Consider the following 23204-nt stretch of genomic DNA (forward strand, 5'->3'; position numbering starts at 1 on the left):
TGTGTGTTTGGACAAATTTGATGGACAGTAAAAATCTCAGGGCTTTTTTTCTCTCAGAATTTTTATTCCAGTATTCCATTAGCTAAGAAAAAACAACAGCTGTATATCTCACACTCTAAAAAAAATACAAATAATAATAAATGAAAGATTTGTAGGACAGAATCATGCTCAGTTGTTTGATGTGCTATACGTTAAAAAAAATAAGTAAATAAGAAAAATATATAAAACTCCTCTAAATCTGGCTCTTTGCCATTGGCTGTTCATGCATTTGCAGCTGCAGGGGCAAACTTAAGGAAGGAAACACACTCCCAACCCCTTCCTTTAGTGTTTCAGAAAATCAGTACCAGTTTGACGAACCTTTCAAGCTAAATGATGTTTGCTGGACAATTCCTGCAGCTGAAGCTTTTCTCAGTGACTCAGTCTATGGGTTTGCACCACTTGTGCACACTTGCATAATTTTAAACAATTTATGAATTAATTATTAATTATTAATAATTTGCCAATCAGTAGGGTCAAGTAAAGAAAACATAAAAGTTTATGCAAAAGAACAGCTCAGGTATGTCACAATATTTACAATCTGGTTTTTGGAGAGCTTGTTCAGACTGGCTGTTCTGATTCTAACCTGGATTTAATTTTCTGTCTGTTCTGAAATGTTTGAGCAAAGAAATTGTTGGAACTAAATATGAGAAACAGCAGTCATAAAACTGTAAGCCTGGAAACTCCTGTATTTGGGTGGGAATGCAAAAATAGTTCACAGTAATCATGGACACTCTAAAAAGTTTGCTGTTGCGCCCTCTGTTGGTGAACAACAACAGTTTACAGCAGGAGTATACACCGATCAGGCATACATTTATGACCACATGCCTAATATTGTGTTGGTTCTTCTTTTGCTGTCAACAGTCCTGACCTGTGGAGCATTAACACCAGTAACTTTAGCAATTTGAGCTACAGTAGCTCGTCTGTTGGATTGGACACACGTATCAGCCTTTGCTCTCCACGTGCACCAATGACCCATGGACGTCCATTACTTTGTCGCAGGCTCACCAATGTTCCTTCCTTGGACCACTTTTGATAGATACTAACCACTGCAGACTGGAAAAAAACCAAGACCTGCAGTTTTGGAGATGCAATAACTCAGTCGTCTAGCCATCACAATTTGGCCCTTGTGAAACTCACTCAAATCCTTACGCTCGCCCATTTTTCCTGCTTCTAACACAAATTTTGTGGGCAAAATGACACTTGCTGCCTAATAGATCCCACCCACTGACAGATGCCATGATGTAGAGAAAATCAGTGTTATTCACTCACCAATTACAATTTTAGAATGTCAAAATGCTATGCCTGGTCGGTTTAGATTCACAGCTCCTACTACTGGGGAGGGCCTCCCTTTGCTTTAAAAAAAGACTAATTTTTCTGTGGCATACATTTCAAAAGATTTCGGGACTATTTCTGGTATGTGCTGACATGACATACAATTTCTTCACATTCTTCAGATGCGCTTTCATAGAAATCTCCCATTCTACCACAGGTATTTTTCTGGATTTAGATAATTCAGTGATTGAAAAAAATCACTTAAGAACATCCTCATTGCCATGTTTATTAAGCCAGTTAGAAATGACTGTTGTATTATCATACTAGAAGATAGTCAATTGTAGTTATGAAGGATTTAACATGGCCATTAACAATAATTACTGATTGGTATAAGGTTAATTAGGTCCATGGATTCATGCTCTTGGTTCCAAATTCTGACCTGACCATCTGTGTGCCTCAGCAGAAATCAAGATTTGTCAGACCAGGCTTTGAGCTTGTGCCCACTGTAGACTCAACTTTCTGTTCTTGGCTGACAGAAGTGCAATCTGAACATTGTATTCTGAAGTCATAACCCATCCATCTCAGGGTTTGGTGTTTCTGCAAGGTTTTCTGCTCATCACATTCTACAAAGAGGTTTTTTGAGTTACCAAAGCTTTCCTGTCAGCTCAAACTCAGTCTAGCCCCTCATTGGTGACCTCTCAAATCAACAAGGCATTTCCATCTGCTGAACTGTCACTCACTGAATGTGCGTGAAAATCTTGAGAGATCATCATAAATTCTTAAACCAGTTTAGGCACCAACACCCATGCTACTATCAATCTCACTGACATTGCATGCTTTTCTTTATTTTGATGTGTCAATATAAACATTAGCAAAAGGTTCTGTATTTGCATGAGATTATGAATTGCACTGCAGCCACACAATTGGCTGATAAAATAATAGAACAACTGGTACAATTATTGGTAGGCATGGTAGATGTAAAAGTGTTCTTAACAAAGTGCTTATTGAGTGTAAAACCATGCTGCCTAAGATCTTCTAGCACTGCTCGACTAGTCCCACCATCTCTCAGGGGAAGAGGTAAGTATACTTCAAGGCTCTTCTCTGTTCTGGCACTGAGGTGGTGGAATGAACTTCCCCTAGATGTCCGAACAGCTGAGTCACTGCTCTTAGTAGCTCTTCATGAAACATTTCAAGAGTTTTATGATGAACTTAAGTTTGTAATGTAGAGAACCAGTTTTGATTTATTCATTGATAGAGATTCAAAGCACTTTTGTATGTCGCTCTGGATAAGTGTGTCTGCTGAATGCCGTAAATGTAAATGTTAAATCTGTATATTTTACACACGTTTTACCACTAATATACAGTTGTTTAATCCAAAGATATTTTTATTCTTAGCTCTGTATATAGTTAGAACTTCATCAAGTCATGCTGTTTGGATAATGCACATATGCTAAAAACTATATATAGTATAAATGTTGTACATTGTAGGTAAAAACCATGACCACGGTATAAATAAATACAGCATTATTTTTGAAAGTCTGTGGTGTGAATGCCACATTACTAATTTACATAAAGAAGGAAAAAATATTATGAAAATAGGCTTTGAATATTAGGCTACAATATTGATGAAAATGTGTATTAAACATTTTAATACTGTTCTCCTGTGACACCAAAATAACAAACCCAGGTGTAAGACCTGTATACTCGCGAATCGGCGAATGCGAACAGTAAGATTCACTTCCTGCAACACCATGACAACAAGATGTTTATGCCAGATCCCTTCTGCGTTTCTCTCTCTGATGCCAGTTATGTGGTTTTATATATCAATATATTGAATTATATAGGATAAAATAAGAACTTAATTATAACACTAAGTCAATGAAGTGTTGTTTATTTCAGTTAAAGAAGTTAGCTAGGATTTTAGCCGGTTGCCTCTCGTACTGTAGCTCTGCCTAGTTGTGATCCTAAAGTCTTGGAAAATGCTGAAAGTTAAAAATACAGAGGTGAAAATCCTTGTAATTGGACCAAGTGAGGTGAGATCTTACCATCTCTAGTTTTTTGGATGTTACAAACCTCTTTCAAAACCTGATAATATTATTGTAATATTATTGCATGTGTATTATTGGCAGTGTGGGAAGACAATATTGGCGAATTTTCTCTCGGACACAGTGGAGACAATCGGATCAGAATACAGCCAGACACAGGGTATATGGAGATTTAAAGTGAGTGTCCCTTAATACTACCTACTTCTACCTGGAAGTATTTCGAAGGTTGAAAAAAACCTTCTTGCTTTATTTTCTGTCGCAAGTCAAATTTCAGGACTGCAGATTTGTTCTTGCTGTCACATATGCTTTGGATGAATGTGCTTTCGAAATCCAGTGAGGTTTTATTAAATTTTAGACACACAGACACACCTATAACTGTCTATTTTTAATATTATACCAAAGTGACAGCTCTGTGAATCAGACTGATGTTCACTACAGGTTTGATACTGACCTCCTCTTTGTAAGCATGTGTATTTATTTTTTAAATATATGGCTGAACCTTTGTGCACACCCTACCATCACACATAAAGGGGAACATATATTCCTATAGGCTGCTGTTGAGCGATTACAATATAGCGATGTGTGTTTATTTTGCCACAAGAGCATTAGTGTATGGAAAAACCTGGGGTGCAGTCGGGTGTCAGTGGGGTTGAGGTCAAAGCTGAGGAGTTATTCCACAATAGTCTTGCTCAGACATGCCTTTATGGAGCTCATTTTGTGTATAAAGACATTGCCATGTGCTTGAAAGTTTGTGGCAATAGCTTGGCATGGATATTCTGACCAGTTGTCCATATATTTTTGGCCAGGTAGTGTACTGTCTTGAATTAAAAGTGACTATGATGTTCAACATCTGACTCGGGCAGTTTAAAAATCCAAATATACAGTATGATCACATTTGCTTTTTTTGTGCAAAAAAATGATTTTTTAGAGATCATTGGTACTGTTTCATTATGAGACATCACACTTCAAATACGTAGTTGTCTTTTATCATTAGAACACACAGCAGTCATTCACATTTATTTATCTTTCATACACTATGTGGACAAAAGTATAGGTGGTATCAAAAAGATTCGAGACTAGTTTTTTAACACGCCAACAGATGGCAGCACATGGCACAGTCACAGAGAGCACTGACCTTCAGAAGTCAGCGTGCCAAAATACATCGTCCTGTGTATTTCGGGAATTGTGCAACTGGTGCTATTCTGACCACGTGCGTTACCACATCTGCTATTCTGACCAGCTCTCCTCACACGTGAGATTTTCACCAGAAACAACATGATCTCACTTGTGGCCCAACCCACTTTCCAGATTTGGTTCCTGCAAACTTTGCTGTTTTACTGAAGATGAAGATCCACTCAAAAGTTGTCTTTTTTGGCACTAAAGTGCAAATAGCAGCATTTGTATTACTGTGCAAGGGAACTATTCTGAAGGTTAATGTGGGTAAAAGTTGATAAATAATGTATTATATTGTAAACAGAGCTAAAACTTTTTGATACCACCTTGTATAGGGACACGTGACTCTTCCAGCGATATGAGGTTCTTTCACAAACTGTTACCACAATGTTGGAGGTGCACAATTATATAAGATGTCTTGGGATGCAGTAGCATTCAATTTTCCCTTCACATGAACTAGGAGACCCAAACCTGTTCTAGCATGATAATGCTCCTGAGAACTCAACGAACATATGGCTTGCATGGGTTGGAGTATGAAATCTTGAGTGGCCTATTATATAGATCTAAACTCAACCTTATTGATTACATTCAGGATTGCACTCACATTGGTGTGTGCAGGTGCATCATGCACTGTGCAAAATACAGTCAGAAGTCATGTATGGAGCTGCCTATGTGGTTAAACACCATGGCTATGCGGAGAAAACAGAGAGACTGCATAATGTCTTGACGCATCTTGCATAATAGGGTGCATAAAATTCACCCATGTAATTTGGCTTAGGTCAGCTTCAGCTATTAGTAGTGAATCTAGTATTATATAATATAATTTACCAATATGCTTCAGATAACATATAACATCGCTTATATTAGTTTAAATCTAAGCTTAATACATATAACAATTATTCAGCATTAATATAGTATAATACTCAGCTTTGCTAAGAACTCGGTGTATAAAAAGAGTTAACGTAATTCAATAATCATGCTTTAGAGTAAAGTTTATCATACATAAAGTTAGCATACATTATATAATCAAAATGCTTGTAAATGTAATACACGTTATAAAGGCAAGTGAGCAGATACGGCTGATGGATTAGGTTAGGGATTCGAAAAACCGGCAGTTTTAGAAAAATAAGGGGAAAAATGTAGAGACGCCATGAGTATGAACCGGAAGAGATATTCGAGGTGGAAAATAGAGACGCATATGAGGACCAATAGTCACTCCAGAAAACAGATATATGCCATGGCCAGTAGAAAGTGGAAATCACGCACACAGGCAAAGGCCGTCGGCCCGGAAGGAAAAGATAGGAAAATATAACGTAAAATAAGCAAACTATACTCAAACAGCATATGCACATATATTCAAAGCACAAGTAGTACAAATTAAGTGGAAAAATCATAAAAAATATATATATAAAAATAAAAAGAGTAATAGGCACAACACATTGTCAGATAATAAAGAACGTCGGAGAATAGTTGCAAGAAATTTTATAAGAGATCCAATGTCCAAAACACACAGGAAGTAAGATGTTTCGTTTAGAGCATGAGCTTAAGATGCAGGCAGGATGAGACTAAGACAGGAAATTTTATATAAAGAATTATTATGGCATAAGAAATATATTTTAAGAAGAAGTTAAAGACGAGAGCTATGAAAAACAGGAAAAGCATTTGGAGAAAAATGCTGGTGTGTTAAAGCCCTGGTTTGTAAAACTTTAAAAAAAAAACTAATACATTTCTATACAAAGTAAACAAAACAAAGGATGATTTGCAGACATAGGAAAAAACCCAAAAGAGATTATAAGAAAAAGTGTGAATATCGCAGTGGATGATCTGTTGCATTATGTGCAAAAGTGCACGATCAGGGGATTTTTTTTAAGAAAAGGTCACCATCAAGAGATCTTTTTTGTACATGTAAATTAGAATTGTATGGAGGTGAATGAGTCATCCAGGAAATGGGTGGAATTTTTACTAAGAATAGGTATAAACTTACCAGAAAACACGTAAGCAAAAGGTGGGATATGCAAAGCCTCATAAAATTCTGTAATGTATGTGTATGTAAATTGTTAGGGATAAGATATTAAACAATATCTGTAAATTTAACTAGGTGTGAGATATAAAAAGTAAGGATTGTCTATATTAATTTTGCACTCGCATGTGAAAGCTGACGGGTGCCATTGCTGTTAAGATGGTTCTCTCCAGAGAGCTCCATGGGACGGCCTGAATTGACTGCAATAAAGCTGATTTGCTCCTTCTAATTCGTGACTGGAAGATGTCTTTATTTGGTTTGTTTATGTATTATTTGAAGTTTTGAAACTTATTGGTAATTGATTAGTGAATAGCTAAAACCAATTTGAGTATTGCGCCACTTAACTGCTATGTCTACTCGGACATGGGGCCTAAGTTACGACACTCCTCACCCGACATCACTACCCGACTTTATTAACACCCTGGTTGCTGAAAAAGCACAAATCTCCACAAGCACCCTCCAAAATCTAGTGGAACTTCTACAAAGAGTGGAGGTTATTATAATAGAAAATGTGAACTAAATGTGGAATAGGATGTTCAAAAGCACAAAATCTTATGGTCTGGTGTCCCCAAATATTTGTCTATATAGTGTAATCTTAGCTTGCAAGTAGTATTTAGTTAATAAGTTTGGTTTGGATCTGTCTCTGATCTTATTTCTCTCCTCATTATAGGTTTGAAGCATGCTGGCTAGCTTTAATGAAAGACTCTAATGGAGTAGTCATTGTTTTTAACCCTGACATTCCAAGTCACCTTAAGGAAGTCGAGACCTGGCACTTGACATTTATCTCGTCTCAAAGCCTACAGGCAGGACAGTGTCTGCTCATAGCACACCACAAGCCTGGTAGTGGAGCGGATATGTCACGCGCTCAATTAGGTAACATAGAAAAGTAATCAGATCACATATTTATCTATTATTGCAATGGCATCAATGTGAGAAATCTGTAATTTTTTTTTCTCCCTCCTCTGTGCAGCTCCTCAATTGAACAAGCTGCCTCTTATTCATTCCAACCTAGAGGAAGATCCTGAAGGGGTGCGTCAGGAGTTCTGTACATATCTAGGCAACGTTGTGCAGAGCTTGTCAGAAAGTTGGGAGCGTGTGGAAATGTCCATTATAGCGTAAACATCACTTTTAGTAACATGAACTAGAATTTATCAAATAAATTGGATTTTTTTTTTAATCCTGATCTGTCTGCTGCAGAAAACTTATTGGCATGTGATCAAATTCTTTAAGGGTAGCTGTTTGAATACACAGATAAAGATTGAATTTGTGACTATATGGCATTAATTCATAAATACAGCCATTAAGAAAGCCCATAAGGTGAGAAATGTGCAAAAGATTAAGGTGTTTTTTAAGTGGTATTTTATCCAACCTTCCAACCCTGGAGCAGTACTGTAGAAAATCTATCCAGTTACTCAAACTTTCCACTTTTAGTATTTTCTTTTTTTTTTTCCGAAAATTAACACTAAATTAAAATTCAAAGACTTGTTAGGAAGTTTTAATGGGCAAAAGTGTCTACTGCATTTTTTTTTCCCCAGTACAGGTAATGAATCTGAAATTCTATTCAGTAGTAATGACACTATAGATACAGCAGACAGAGATTAGGTTGACCTACATTTTGAAAGTATGTCTGTCTGTCTGTCTGTCCGTCCAATAGCCATTTATTCTACAGCTCTCATGGTACAGTTACATTTGCTTCTACACTATATAAGGAAGCTTTGTGTTGATACCAAAAGGAGAACGTCATGTACACCTTTCAGCATAATCAGCTTTAAAGTACTTTTCAAATTCATTGCAACAAACAAGGTAGTTTTATAAAAAAAAAAAAAAAGTATGGTTATATGTTATTATATGTTAAATGTACAAGTTATTTTTTATTGGACTAAATAAAAGTATATATTATGCAAACCCACCATCCATCACTGTACTGAGCATATACGCTTCTTTGAACAATACATATTTATTTACTTCCTGGATTCCAAGAAGTTCAAAGCGGAAACAAAGAGCTTGGACAAGAAGGAAGCAAGCAACAGTCCACATTTACACATTATATCCCACAATGCCTCCTTTTCCGATGATCTCAGAGCGCCTGTGGAAACAAATGTGAGAGTTAAAAACCTTTTGACTGGCAAATTATTATTTATTTCCACAGTAACATGCACATGACTTTCTCAGAGTCTTTATTCCAAGAGAAACATTAGTCAAGCAGAATACAGTTTAACCATAGATTACTAATGAAATAATTAAACAAAAAATTCTAAATACAATCTGATCCTGTTGAATTTATTCAAAACAGATTACATTATAGCTCACTACATTGTGATGCTCGGATGTATTAGATAATTTTGTCACTCTTGCTATATAAGGAATGGAAAGCAAATTCCGATTGAATAATAAACAGGATGGGGTAAAAATATTCATATTGCAATTTGCCAACAACTGGATAAGGGCTTCTCTCACTCTTACTACTCTTATTATAGGGGTTGTCATATTTTCATGTACAACAATCACAAACCGATACATATATTTACGTATGGTACAAAAATGATGCAACCTGTACTCTGATTGGACATCTTTTTACCGTACCTAATTTTACCTATTTACCGTGGGTAAATACTTATGGTAACTATAATTTATATTACCGGTATTATATTATATTATATTATATTGCTATAATTATTATTATAGTATATTCATATAAATATTTATTTATTAATATAATATATTAATATCGATATTAATATTTTATAATTCAATACATCAACATTGTGTGTTGCAACAGAACGATGGAACTACCGTAAATTCTGGCTGAGGATTTTAACTAGGGCTTATTTTTGTGGAAACACAGTAGGTAATAGTCTATTGTAAAAAAAAAAAAAAAAATTTATAAAATATTACAATAAAAAAAAAAACAGGTATTTTCTGGTTTAGGGAATATAATGCGTGGTTTTGTGTACATCTGATTTTCACTGGACTACACTTGTACTAATTACACTGGTACATCCTTGAGTACACATTTGTACAAATACGCCTACTGAAAAATTTGATGAGAGAGAAAAAAAAAAAAATTCTGACAAAAATTGTTAAGGCCAGAAAGCACAGACAATGTTTGATGCAGTGCTTCTTGTTTTGGAATTAATAACTTCAGTGACTGCTAGTTCGATACATAAATTTTCTAGGTAAAGTCTGAAAACTTGCTAGCTAAAACAATTTTATTTACATGTTTGAACAGTTTCTTGTATAAGTGTTTCTTCTCAAAATGATCAAGAATACATTTTAAACTGGTTTGACAAAGTTGCTTCTTAACTTGAGTAATTTGGACTGCTTGACCTCCATATGTGTGTCCTGAACATAATCTCAGGAAATGTTTGTCAAAAATCATTGAGTCATACAGTGATATTTTTTTGTTTGTTTTTTGCTTAACACACAATTAAACAGGCCTATGTCAGCAATTCAGTATGTATGTTATTCAGAGTGCAAAAGAATGCCTCAAAACCCTGATTTGCATAAAAATATTCTGTTTAGTGTAGCACCAGGGTTCCGGAGGAACGTTGTCTCGTTTTTACTGTGTACTGTGTACCACTGTGTATAGTAGAAATGGCAATAAAAGCCTCTTGACTTGAAACCACTAGGTTCTGTATTCAGGCTTGAACCAGAAACAAGTACAACCTAAAACAACGGTGTTACTTTAAAAAAATTAATGCCATTAAATACAAAAGCTACTATCACTATGTCAGCTCAGAAAGAAGTGCACTTGGCAAAATCATACTAAGTCCTACAGTACAGCTGTGCAATGCTGGGAAGCAGTGCTGCTGCTGGTCCAAACAAAGTCCTTTAACAAAAGAAGATTAAAGAGATGACTACAAAGGTGCCTGATCTAAATCCTCAAAGTGCATACAAAATAATTATAACTGTTAGGAATATTATTTACTTTTTGCATTAAATAAAACAATACATATTTAAACTGATTTAAACAACAGAATAAATTGTGGATTACATTTTTTATTTTAAATCCACAATTTATTCTGTTGTTTAAATCAGTTTAAATATGTATTGTTTTATTTTGTTTAAAGCTTTGATGTGTTAATGTAGATATTCTATTACAATGTGAACACAAGGGATATATTCAAAGGCATCCTTTATTTTATTTCTTTTTTAAGTATGGATAATTTGTATTTCTTTCTTTCTTTCTTTTATTACATAATTGATAATATTGATAGTATTGCCGAAGGAGAGGAGGAAGACGTCTACAGAGATGGCAGGGAAAGGAGCGATGTAGGAGAGTAGACACTATGGCACTATGACTGGTAAAGGGAGAGAAATAGCTGATATGATGGAGAGGAAAAAAGTAGAAATGTTGTGTGTTCAGGAGACTAAGTGAAAAGGAAGTAAGGCCAGGAACATTGGAGGTGGGTTTGAACTGTTCTATCATGGTGTGGATGGAAAGAGAAATGTTGTAGGGGTGATTCTGAAAGAAGAGAACAGTAAGAGTGAAGTGGAGGTGAAGAGAGTTTCTAATAGGGTGATGATCATAAAGGTGAAAGTTGAAGGGATGATGATAAATGTCATCAGTGCCTATGCTCCACAAGTCGGCTGTGAGATGGAGGAGAAGGAAAGATTCTGGTGTAAATTAGATGAAGTGGTACATGGTGTACCTAGAAATGAACGATTGGGGATTGGGGCAGACTTTAATGGACATGTAGGTGAAGGGAACAGAGGTGATGAGGAGGTTATGGGTAAGTATGGCCTAAAGGAGAGGAATGTGGAAGGGCACATGGTGGTAGATTTTGCTAAAAGGATGGAAATGGCAGTGGTGAATACGTATTTTAAGAAGAAGGAGGATCATAGGGTGATGTATAAGAGTGGAGGAAGGTGCACACAGGTGGATTATGTTCTATGTTGGAGATGCAACCTGAAGGAGATTGGAGACTGTAAGATGTTGGCAGGGGACAGTGTAGATAGACAACATCAGATGGTGGTCTGTAGGATGGTTTTGGAGGCGAAGAAGAGGAGAAGGAGAGTAAGGACTGAATAAAGAATAAGATGGTGGAAACTGGAGGAGGAAGACTGTAGTGTGAGATTCAGGGAAGAGGTCAGACAGAGGCTCTGTGGTGGTGAAGAGGTGCCGGATGATTAGGCAAATACTGCAGAAATGATGAGGGAGGCAGCTAGAAAGGTACTTGGTGTGACATCTGGAAATAGAAAGAAAGAGAAAGAGACGTGGTGGTGGAATGAGGAAGTGCAGGAGAGAATAAGGGAAAAGAGGTTAACAAAACAGAAGTGGGATCGACAGAGTGATGAGAAAAGTAGGCAGGAGTACAAGGAGATGCGGCAGCAGGTAAAAAAGGGTTTTGTGGCGAAAGCCAAGGAAAAGGCATATGAAGAGCTGTATGAGAAGTTGAACACTAGAGAAGAAGAAAAGGATTTGTACCGATTGGCCAGGCAGAGAGATCGAGCTGGGACGGATGTGTTGCAAGTAAGAGCAATAAAGGATGGAGATGGAAATGTGTTGACTAGAGAGGAGAGTGTGTTGAGAAGGTGGAGGGAGTATTTTGAGCAGCTGATGAACGAGGAAAATGAGAGAGAGAGAAGGTTGGATGATGTGGAGTTGGTGAAGCAGAAAGTGGATAGGATTAGTAAGGAGGAAGTGAGAGCAGCGATTAAGAGGATGAAGAGTGGAAAGTCGGTTGGACCAGATGACATGGATGCATGGAGATGTTTAGGAGAGATGGCAGTGGAGTTTTTAACCAGATTGTTTAACAAGATTCTGGAAGGTGAGAGGATGCCTGAGGAATGGAGAAGGAGTGTGCTGGTAACGATCTTTAAGCATAAGGGTGATGTGCAGACTTGCAGTAACTACAGGGGGATTAAGTTGATCATTCACACCATGAAGTTATGGGAAAGAGTAGTGGAAGCCAGGCTGAGAGAAGAGGTGACCATCTGTGAGCAGCAGTATGGTTTCGTGCCGAGGAAGAGCACCACAGATGCATTATTTGCTTTGAGAATGTTGATGGAGAAGTATAGAGAAGGACAGAAGGAATTGCATTGTGTGTTTGTGGATTTAGAGAAAGTGTACGACAGGGTGCCAAGAGAGGAGTTGTGGTATTGTATGAGGAAGTCAGGTGTGTCAGAGAAGTATGTGAGGGTGGTGCAGGACATGTATGAGGTGACAGCAGTGAAGTGTGCAGTAGGAACGACAGACTGGTTCAAGGTGAAGGTTGGACTGCATCAAGGATCGGCCCTGAGCCCTTTCCTGTTTGCAGTGGTGATGGACAGGTTGACGGAAGAGGTCAGACAGGAGTCTCCCTGGACTATGATGTTTGCGGATGATATTGTGATTTGTGGTGAGAGTAGTGAGCAGGTTGAGAAGAGCCTGGAGAGGTGGAGGTACGGGCTGGAGAGAAGGGGAATGAAAGTCAGTAGGAGTAAGACAGAGTACATGTGCATAAATGAGAGGGAGGGCAGTGGAATGGTGCGGTTGCAGGGAGAAAAGGTGGATAAGGTGTTGGAATTCAGGTACATGGGGGCAGGGTGGAGTGGGTGGAGAAGAGTGACAGGAGTGATTTGTGATAGTAGGGTATCTGCAAGAATGAAAGGTAAAGTTTATAGGTCTGTGGTGAGACCTGCAATGTTGTATGGATTAGAGACAGTGGCATTGAGTAAAAGGCAGGAGGCGGAGCTGGAGGTAGCAGAGCTGAAGATGTTGAGGTTTTCGTTAGGAGTGACGAGGATGGACAAGATTAGAAATGAGTTCATCAGAGGGACAGTGCATGTTGAATGTTTTCATGACAAGGTGAGGGAGGCGAGATTGAGATGGTTTGGACATGTGCAGAGGAGGGACATGAGTTATATTGGTAGGAGAATGCTGAGGATGGAGCCACCAGGAAGGAGGAAAAGAGGAAGACCAAGGAGGAGGTTCATGGATGTGATGAGGAAAAACATGCAGGTAGTTGGTGTGAAAGAGGCAGATGTAGAGGACAGGGTGGTATGGAGACGGATGATCCGCTGTGGCTACCCCTAATGGGAGCAGCCGAAAGAAAAAGAAGTATTGTAGTTGAAAAACAGATTCATACTCAGTAACACACAAGGAACATAGAACATTATTTTACAAAAATGACTCAAAAAACATGGAAGATGTGCACTAAAGATTTTTTAAACTGGATTTTATCCCAGGATCTTGATGAGAAAGCAGTCCATCCCAAAGTGCTATGCACTCACACATTTACATTTAGTCACACTTTAGCATAGCCAACCCACTGATTTATTTTAGTTGGTGGTATGAAAGAATGCATTAGTTGGATATGTCTTGTGTATTTTGACAGATAGTTTTAAGAGTTATAATGTGGTTTCCATTAACAATTGTTGCATTGTACATGCATTATTTAAATAGCAGCAGCAAAAGAACAGCTTATAGGCACTGCTCTAACAAAAAGATCCATGATTTATTTATTAACAGTCTTCTTAAATTCCAATCCAGTGATGTTATATGTTTCCCATCATTGTTGTTCTGTAGATCCAAATACGTTTCACAATTCCTCAGGAAGGAACTTGCATTACTCGTCAGGATCTGACAGCTGTGTGGGAGATGAGCTCTCATGGTTATGTACCTGCAAAACTTAAGTTGATTCCTGTATAATATCTGAGTATGGCTTTTTTTTTTCCTCTTAAAAACATTATTAATCTTATTTCCTGAGAGGCCTGTGTTACCTTTTTTTAGCTGTCATCTGCAATCCAGTCTTTTTCATCCACTCATAACCTGTCCATTACTAGCAAGCAGAGAGAGTTGCCTCCATTCTTCATGAGTAAAATCACATCTTCTAGACACTCCTTCTCTACATTCTGTCTATTCACTAGTACATCACCTTGCAGGAGGCCAGCACTTTCTCCTGGACCTCCAGGGGCCACCTGCATGGAATGAAATAAATCAGAAGCAAGAACTAAAACACAATAGGGAGTACTGTTCTAAAAAAAAAAAAATAAGGGTGCTGTGATACATTAGAACTACAATGTTGTTTCTTTTCATTGAATACAGAACAATCGTGTGTTTTATCCAATTCCTAATAAATAGAGAGCAGAATTTACTTATTATGGGCATTTTTTTTTTTTTTTTTTTTATAAACCTTGCAGCTAGAATGCTGCCTTATGTTTTAGATCATTAAGGAGGGTATAAATAAAGTATATAAAAAATTAATAATTAATATAATAATTATAATATTAATCTATTTTCTATCAATTATCTGTTCCTGTGATTATTCTACAATCTATGTCCTAAAAACTGCTGATTAAATCTTCTTCCTATGTCTGGCCAAAGAAAAGCACCTAATAAAGGGACAGAAGAGTGCTCTATCCCCGGTTGATAAATGTGCCAGGTTTCTGTTGGACCTAACCCAAATGGAAGCCAAATCCCACGGGGCTTCTCTGTAGCACACATAGTCTTGGTTTGGGCTCGACATCCTGCTCTTCCTGGGCGTCAACTGAGCTGAGAAAAGTTAAAGAAGACAGAAATTGATCAAAGCTTAATATCTAGAGTGTACCCAAATTTGAGAGCACATTCACGGAATTTTGTATAATCATTCAATAAATTGAATGAGCTATGAGCTATGACAAATTTAAAAAGATAACAAATTATGTGTTTATAGTTGAATAACTAATACCTTGTATGAAACATGCATGGGTTGATATCACTATTTTTGTTTTAAAAAGTAATTACAGTTGAACCCACTTATCTCGACCTCGGTTAAGTCGACGTTTTTGAAGTGAAACCGCCACATTCAACCGCCGCATTGAAAATGCTAAGACAAAGCGAGAATGTGGCGGTTTCACTTCAAAAACGTCGACTTAACCGAGGTCGAGATAAGTGGGTTCAACTGTAATTACTTTTTAAAACAAAAATAGTGATATCAACCCATGCATGTTTCATACAAGGTATGAATCGGTTATGTCGATTTTGTTATGTTGCCGAACCCTAATATCTCGAGCACAAGGGGGGGCAAATTTGCCACTTAACGTCGGTTATGTCAGGAATCCCCCGTCACGCCCCCTTCGGCGGCGGCATTCCCGGAAGCAATCAAATCAAATCAAATTTTATTCATCACATACACATACATACAGGGTACGACATGCAGTGAAATGCTTTTATACGACAGTCCGGCAAGAGGGGAATAGGGTGGGGAGAAATAAAAAAAAATAAAAAATAAAATAAAAAGGAGATAAATAAAGTATGAAAACAATATAGAATAAAATATAAGGTATAAAGGATATATAAAGATATGTATGTAAACAAAGAGAAAAATTTATATACAAAGAAAATCCTTATGGCAGTAGACAGTGAAACAGTAAACAATGTGTACCAAAGTGTAAACAATAGACAATTTTAGTGATGGGTTGTCCATAATGTGTCCGTGTGCAGTATGGTGTGGTGTAAGGGTCCGTAAGTGTCCGTGTGCGGTATGGTGTGGTGTAAGGGTCCGTAAGTGTCCGTGTGCAGTATAGAGTGTCCATAAAGTGTCCGTGTGCAGAATGGTGTGGTATAAAATAAATAAATATAAAGTGCACTTTGCTGTGCAAGTCCAGAGTTTAAAGTGTCGCGGTGCGAAAGGTGAGATCTGTACAGAGAAGAAGTGTGATGATGGAGAGAGTGGACCAGCTTTTAGATCCTGGGTGTTTCCTGGTTTAAACACCGACTGGCCTGCGGGAAGAAGCTCCCCCTCATTCTCTTTGTGTTCGCTTTCAGGGAGCGGAAGCATTTCCCTGAATGCAACAAATAGAAGAGTCCATTGTTGGGATGGCTGAGGTCCTTCACAATCTTCCTGGCTCTGGTCCTGCACCGCGTGCTGTAGATGTCCTGCAGGTCAGGGAGCTCGGTGTGGATGGTACGTTCAGCTGAACGCACCACCCTCTGGAGGGCTTGTCTGTCCTGCATGGTGCTGTTCCCAAACCAGGAAGTGATGATACCCGTCAGAACGCTCTCAATGGTGCAGGTGTAGAAAGTCTTAAGCACCTGAGAGGGCAGTTTAAAGTCCCTTAAGCGTCTCAGATGGTACAGACGCTGCCGGGCCTTCTTCACCAGGGTGTTAGTGTGACAGGACTAAGACAGATCCTGTGTGATGTGAACACCCAAATACCGGAAACTGTCCACTCTTCCCACTGGAGTTCCGCAGATGTTTAGCGGTTGGTATGACCGCTCCCGCTTTGTGCTGAAGTCCACGATCAACTCCTTAGTTTTGCTGACGTTCAGGAGAAGGTTGTACTCCTGGCACCATCTCTCCAGGTTTTTAACCTTCTGTAGGTAGGCCGTCTCGTCATTGTTGTTGATCAGGCCCACCACAACAGTGTCGTCAGCAAACTTGGTGATGGTGGTGGAGTTGGATGTGGCCACACAGTCATATGTGTACAGCGAGTACAGCAGGGGGCTCAGAACACAACCTTGGGGGGCTCCAGTGCTGAGGGTGAGGGTGCATGAGGTGTGTTTTCCCCCCCGTACGGCTTGTGGTCTGTCTGTCAGAAAGTTAGAGATCCATTGACACAGCGGCTGGCTGAGTCCCAGGACCTATAACTTAGAGGTGAGTGTGGAGGGAATTATGGTGTTAAACGCTAAACTGTAGTCCACGTACAACATCTTTGCATAATTCCCGTTTCTTTGGTCCAAATGGCTCATTGTGGTGTGGAGGAGACGAGCAATGGCGTCCTCAGTAGAGCGGTTCTGACGGTACGCAAACTGTAATGGGTCCAGTGTCTCTGGTAGTGATGCATTGATGAAGTCTCTGACCAGTCTCTCGAAGCACTTCATCACTACTGAGGTCAAAGCTACAGTTTCTTCGGGACAGAACAATGGTGGACTGTTTAAAACATGAGGGGACAACAGACTGTTCCAGAGAGAGGTTGAATATCTCGGTGAACACCGGTGCTGGCTGGCCAACGCAGGCTTTCAGAACCCAACCTGTGATGCCATCTGGTCCTGCTGCCTTCCTGGTATTCACTCTTTTGAATGCCCTCCTCACATCATGCTCTGAGATGGTGAATGTGTTTACCTCTCCGGCTCTCTCGGCGTGCATGCTGGTTGTGCCTCTAGCGCCGCAAGCGTGGTTAGCTGCAGCCTCGAAACAAGCGTAAAAGGTGTTTAGCTCGTCTGCCAGAGTAGTGTCCGCATTCACCATTCTAAAGGATGGTGTTTTATAGTCCGTTATTGTCCTTAGTCCCTGCCACAGGCTCCTAGAGCCACCATGTTGAAACTGTGACTCTAGTTTCCTCCCGTAGCACCGCTTTGCATCCTTCACCGCTCTGCGAACACTGTAAGACGCAGCCTTGTACTCTTCCATGTCACCGGTGGCGAGCCCCGTGTTGTAGGCAGCGGAGCGGGATCTCAGAGCGTCGCGGATGGTTTTATCCACCCACGGGTTCTGGTTGGGAAACGTTCTGATGGTGGTTTTCTGCACCGTATCATCCGCTAGTTTCCAGATGAATCCCACAACCGCTTCAGGCATGAGGAAGATGGCGGCATGGTCCGATTTCCCAAACGGTGGACGTGGTTGTGCCTTGTAGCTGTTCTTGAATGTTGTATAGCAGTGGTCCAGTGTTCTTTCGCCCCTGGTGGGGCAGGTGATTTGCTGATGAAAGTTCGGAAGTGCGCGCTTGAGGTTGGCACTGTTGAAATCTCCGACCACAATGAGCGCAGCGTCCCGATGCTGTGTTTGGTGTTGCGTTAGTGACTCATGTAAGTCCCATACTGCAGTGTCCGTGTCCGCTTAAGGTGGAATATAAACGGCACTGACTATGACCAAACTGAATTCCCGAGGTAGATAAAAGGGCCGACATTTGATGGTCAGTAGTTCCAGGTTTGGTGTGCAGGAGCGTGAAAGAGGAACAGTGCTCGCGCTGTCGCACCAGTGGTTGTTCACCATCAGACATACTTCACCTCCTCTTGACTTTCCCGACTCCAGTGTTCTGTCCATGCGGTAAACCGAGTTTATCCGTTGCTGCCCCGCGCTGCGCTTTCCATAGTGCAGATCTGTGGATTCTCTACACGAACTGTCTCTGCTTTCACAGAACTTCGTGGACCATGCTCCTGGAGCCCACCACTGGATATTACTGCTTCGCTACAAGTATTGGTGGATTATCTCCTGAGTACTCTCAATAAACTTTGTTTGCGTTTACTTTGGCTTCCGCCTTCTTATCCACATTACCAATCAAACAAATCGCGGCAACGCTGTTGTGTAAAAAAAAACCAAAAACACGTGCATGCACATTCTCATTTAATAACGCACATCATGTACATAAAGAAATTTCAAGCACGTCAATATATTGCCGCCATATTGGTTTTCGTTTATCTCGATTATCGGTTATCTTGACGCTTTTTGGCGTCCACTAGGCCGGCGACATAACCGGGTTCCACTGTAGTACTTTTTATTTACTGAACATGCACGGTATAAACTTAAATTGAATTTAAATATTAATTACAAATTTATTTTAATATTAATTATAGGGCATTATGTTCTATTTGTAGTAGTCTTTAAGTTACATCTTTAAATCTGAATTATTTTCAATTAGTTGTGGAAATCTTGTGAATAGAGTTTCTTTTATCTTGTACTTTACAACAGCTATAAACAATAATTTCCTAACAATCCAAATGTTTTACCGACAGCTGTATTACTGTATGACAGATTTTAAAAATTATGTAATAAATCATATAATAATATTGTTATTATACAGTATCACACGAAAGTAAAATATCACCCCTCACATTTTAGCAACCATTTTAGTATAACTTCACAAGGGAAAATACAATAGAAATGAAACTATATATTTTAGAGTAGTCAGTGTGTAGCTTGTATAGCAGTGTATATTTACTGTCCTCTGAAAATAACTCAATATACATCCATTATTGTGAAAATAGCGGGCAACAAAAGAGGCAGCTAAATGAACATGAACAAAATTGTTCCCAAAGTGTCAATATTTAGTGTGAGCACCGTTGTTATCCAGCACTGCCTTAATCCTGGGCATAGAATTTACCAGAGCTGCACAGGTTCTTCCTGGGATCCTCTTCCATTTATCCAGTTGTTGGATGTTAGACCCATTTTCTTGATATTCCTGGACACCAATTGAGCCAAACAAGTTTATCTTAGTCTCATCAGACCACAGGACATGGTTCCAGTAATTGAACGAGTCATCTTCAGCAAACTGTTTGCTTGCTTTCTTGTGAGCCAGCTTTAGTGGAGAGCAACAATGCAGTGGAGAGCAACAATTCTAATTCTCAAATCCTTGAGAGAGTCTTTGCCATGATGTGCCATGCTGAACATACAGTGGTCAGTATGGGGGAATTGTACTCAAAGCACAAAATTTTAACTGCTCTATTAAAATATTTGTATGATCAAACAAATTTGTATGATTCTGACAAGCAGACAAAAACATGAACATGATGAATAGGACATGTGGTTTTGCATGGTTACACGACGTACAGCTGGTATCACTTAGGGTGTACTCACTTTTGTTGTCAGCTATTTTGACAATAATGGCTGTATGTTGAGTTATTTTCAGAGGACAGTAAATCTGTACTGCTATATAAACTGCACATTGACTACTCTAAAATATATATCCAAATTTAATTTCTATAGTATTGTCCCTTGAGAAGAAATACTAAATGGTTGCTCAAATGTGAGGGTGTGCCCATTTTTTTGAGATACTGTATATGTAGTGTATACTTGAGTATATAAATAAATTTGATCTTTCAAACGCACCCACCTTAGTGTAGAAATCTTGGCCCTCTTGGGTCATAGTAGTAAAGCTGACTTGCTGCCCACTCTCCCTGACTTTGCTGACAACTTCTTCATGAGGCAGATGATCAACAGACTTCCCATCCTTAATGTCTGCGAATTCTGTAAGACTGCCTGCATCAACCTCCTGCACCATATGAACTAGATGCATACAAGCAGCATACAGAATGAAATATTATGACCGACCATAACTGGACACTAATGATGCGCACTATCCCTGTGTTTAACCTGCCGATTTCAAAGTCACATCTTACTGACCACTTCAAATTGACTTGTCAATTAAACCAATTATTCAGAAATTTATGTTAAATACTGCAATGCATATTGTGCCCAGTAAAATTGCTTTTATGATATGTTTGCCATAATGCCAGCACTCTTGCACTACAGAGCTATGGCAAATGAAGCATGCTGTAACAATGATCACAATACCAATCGCACATGCATGCTAGAGTGATTAACTGGTACCTTTGCATCCTGTTGACATTTTTTCATGCCTTAGCAAGAAGCCATATCCATCTGGACCCTGTATCAGGTGTACTCTTTTGGGTTTGTATGGCATAATGTGGGCATCAGCCATGGCTGGTAGAATGGCCATCTTTCCTGTGGATGTAGCTCTTTTCACTCGTGCTGTCTATCACCAACACATTTATGTGATTGTTGCATTTCTTCACCCAATTATAGACTGTAGTTCTAATGTTTGGACAATTAAATTGTTGATAGCTTTGTCCAAAGGTCAAAGATTTAAGTACAAAGATTTTTGAAATACTAAATAATAAGTCCTCCAAGAAGAATTGCTTAAACAGCATTTGCATTTGTCAGGCACCCTTAACCAAAACAGCTTACAATTATCTTACTCATACACCTGATCCGGTGAGGGTTTGCTCAAGGACCCAGGAGCAGCAACTTGGTTGTACTGGGAATAGAGCTCATGACCTTTTGCCCCCAAGTCCAACCAGAAGTCCAATCTTAACTACTAACCTACCACTTTCCAACAAAGCTGTCATGTGTACTCTAAATAACAAATAACTCAAGTTGGGCAAATCCATTGAAGCAAATTTCTTAAACTGAGATTTTCTGAGATTAGTTGTAAGTGTAATTAAGTTGTAAATAAATAATTATTCAAATGAGTATTTGTACAATAATGCATTGTACTTTTAAGTTAATCTCAATGTCAATTGCTCGAACACCCCAATTTTAAGCTCTCTGCAAGTAAAAAATTGCAGTTATTTTATCAAATAAGCTCAAAGATATGCCACCCATCTTGTTCATAGCAGAATGCGTGAGTTCACAAGCCATGGCACCGTTGATCCAAACCAGGCGGTCTCCTTTTCTCAGTCCTGCTTTCTCAGCAGGGTCTCCTGCTATTGGATTTATATAGAACTTCCCTTTCTCACCTAAAGAGGGCACACATTGCACACCCCACATATTACACCAACAGTTCTCTATATGTACAGCTGAGGACAGAAGTTTACACACCTCGGCTCATGATATTTAATCTTGAGTTTTCGCAAATCTACACATTTCGTCCTAACATTTTTTTGGTTAAGTCATATGGTATTTTAGAACAATTGATTAGAGACAGAATCATTAACCCAGCCATTAGGGTTGCACAAGCCAGTGCACTGTTAGTGCCGGCATGGGCGTAAATCCCGGGGGGGGGGAACAGAGGGGACATGTCCCCCCCCCCACCCGAGGGTTGTCCCCACCCCATCCAAAGATTGTCCCCCCCAACAAAAAAAAATATGTAAAAAAATATCGCACTCTGTATTGTGAAAAATATATGTATGTATACCTAAATAATTGTGTAAGTAGGAAAACCCCCTGCAAAAACTGCATTTAGAAACAGTTGAGTCCCCCCCCCCCCCTTCCTCACAGTGGTTTGACCCACTGCCTGCTTTCCCAGTTCATCTCACCTACTCTGCACACACGAGTCAGGTGTGTGGCTGTATACGGTTCTGCGAGTAAAACGTTATTTAAAAAGCTTGAGGTAATGCAAAATCAGGCTTTGCGAATTTGTTGTGGTGCATTTAGGTCATTCCCGATAACCTCATAACAAGTGGAAATGGGAGAATTGCCCCTTAAACTGCGCAGGGTCCATCTCAGATTAAGGTCCTGGTATGGTGTAAAGGGCCATTTGGACAATCATCCAGTTAGATTAATTTTGAGGGAATGTTGGGAATATGAGTACAGGGAAATAACATGCTTTGGTTGGATAGTGAGGAAGGAGGTGAATAAGTTGGAGCTGAAAAAATCATGAAATTGCTCCATCTCAAGTCAAGTCAAGTCAAGAGGCTTTTATTGTCATTTCTACTATACACAGTCGTACACAGTACACAGTAAAAACGAGACAACGTTCCTCCGGAACCCTGGTGCTACACTAAACAACAACAAACAAAACAACATAGAGCTACAACACAAGCTACATAAAGTGCATCGAGTGCAACCTAGTGCAAACAGTGCAGACAGACGACACAAGACAAGACACAAAACCCAATATAGCGCCGACCAGTAAACCTACTGTATACTTGATCATACAGTATTGTACGAGAAGACTGTAAAACCTATACAAACTAAAAACTATACCCCAGAAGTGAGTATAAACAGAACAATGTAGTGCAAAAATGCAGCAGCAGTCAAAGGTGCAAAAAAACAGCATGTAAACAGTATAATACAGTGATAAATGATAAATGTGCAAAAAACAGCAGTTAAGAGTGTGGTACAGTTGAGAATAATAAATAATAAATAAATGAATGGGTTCCTTACGAGGGAAATATCAAGGTCCGTGACGTCGGCGTGACGTGGGGCCGCCTTACCGTGGGCTCACCACCTGCAGGAGGGACCGTAAGGGACGGTGCTGTAAGGATTGGGCAGCAGTCGAAGGCGGGGGCC

General features: G+C 39.2%; 1 protein-coding gene and 1 pseudogene across 2 annotated transcripts; one reads left to right on the forward strand and one right to left on the reverse strand.

Moving 5' to 3' along the window:
• Positions 1-3027: 3027 nt before the first annotated feature.
• ift22 (intraflagellar transport 22 homolog (Chlamydomonas)) lies at positions 3028-8458 on the forward strand. The gene is made up of 4 exons (XM_083531439.1): positions 3028-3344; positions 3441-3516; positions 7216-7422; positions 7520-8458. The coding sequence occupies exons 1-4, from the start codon at positions 3291-3293 to the stop codon at positions 7666-7668; spliced, it is 486 nt and encodes a 161-aa protein (XP_083387565.1). The 5' UTR covers positions 3028-3290; the 3' UTR covers positions 7669-8458.
• Positions 8459-8586: 128 nt separating this feature from the next.
• Positions 8587-21820, reverse strand: LOC310720663 (putative PDZ domain-containing protein PDZK1P1; annotated as a pseudogene). The gene is made up of 7 exons (XR_014538292.1): positions 21792-21820; positions 21572-21709; positions 20781-20997; positions 20244-20456; positions 14896-15020; positions 14254-14451; positions 8587-8635 (listed from the first exon to the last, which is right to left on the reverse strand). The product of XR_014538292.1 is annotated as a putative PDZ domain-containing protein PDZK1P1 (transcript).
• Positions 21821-23204: the final 1384 nt, after the last annotated feature.

Source organism: Silurus aristotelis, assembly GCF_946808225.1.
Source record: "Silurus aristotelis genome assembly, chromosome: 26".
NCBI classification, from domain to species: Eukaryota; Metazoa; Chordata; class Actinopteri; order Siluriformes; family Siluridae; genus Silurus; species Silurus aristotelis.

What these genes read in the sequence shown, in the direction of transcription:
- ift22 (XM_083531439.1), top strand. Translation starts at nt 3,291, where the DNA reads ATGCTGAAAGTTAAAAATACAGAGGTGAAAATCCTTGTAATTGGACCA. An exon ending in AGAATACAGCCAGACACAGG is followed by an intron (nt 3,517 to 7,215) that starts GTATATGGAGAT and finishes TCTCTCCTCATT; the next exon opens with ATAGGTTTGAAGCATGCTGG. An exon ending in TATGTCACGCGCTCAATTAG is followed by an intron (nt 7,423 to 7,519) that starts GTAACATAGAAA and finishes TCCTCTGTGCAG; the next exon opens with CTCCTCAATTGAACAAGCTG.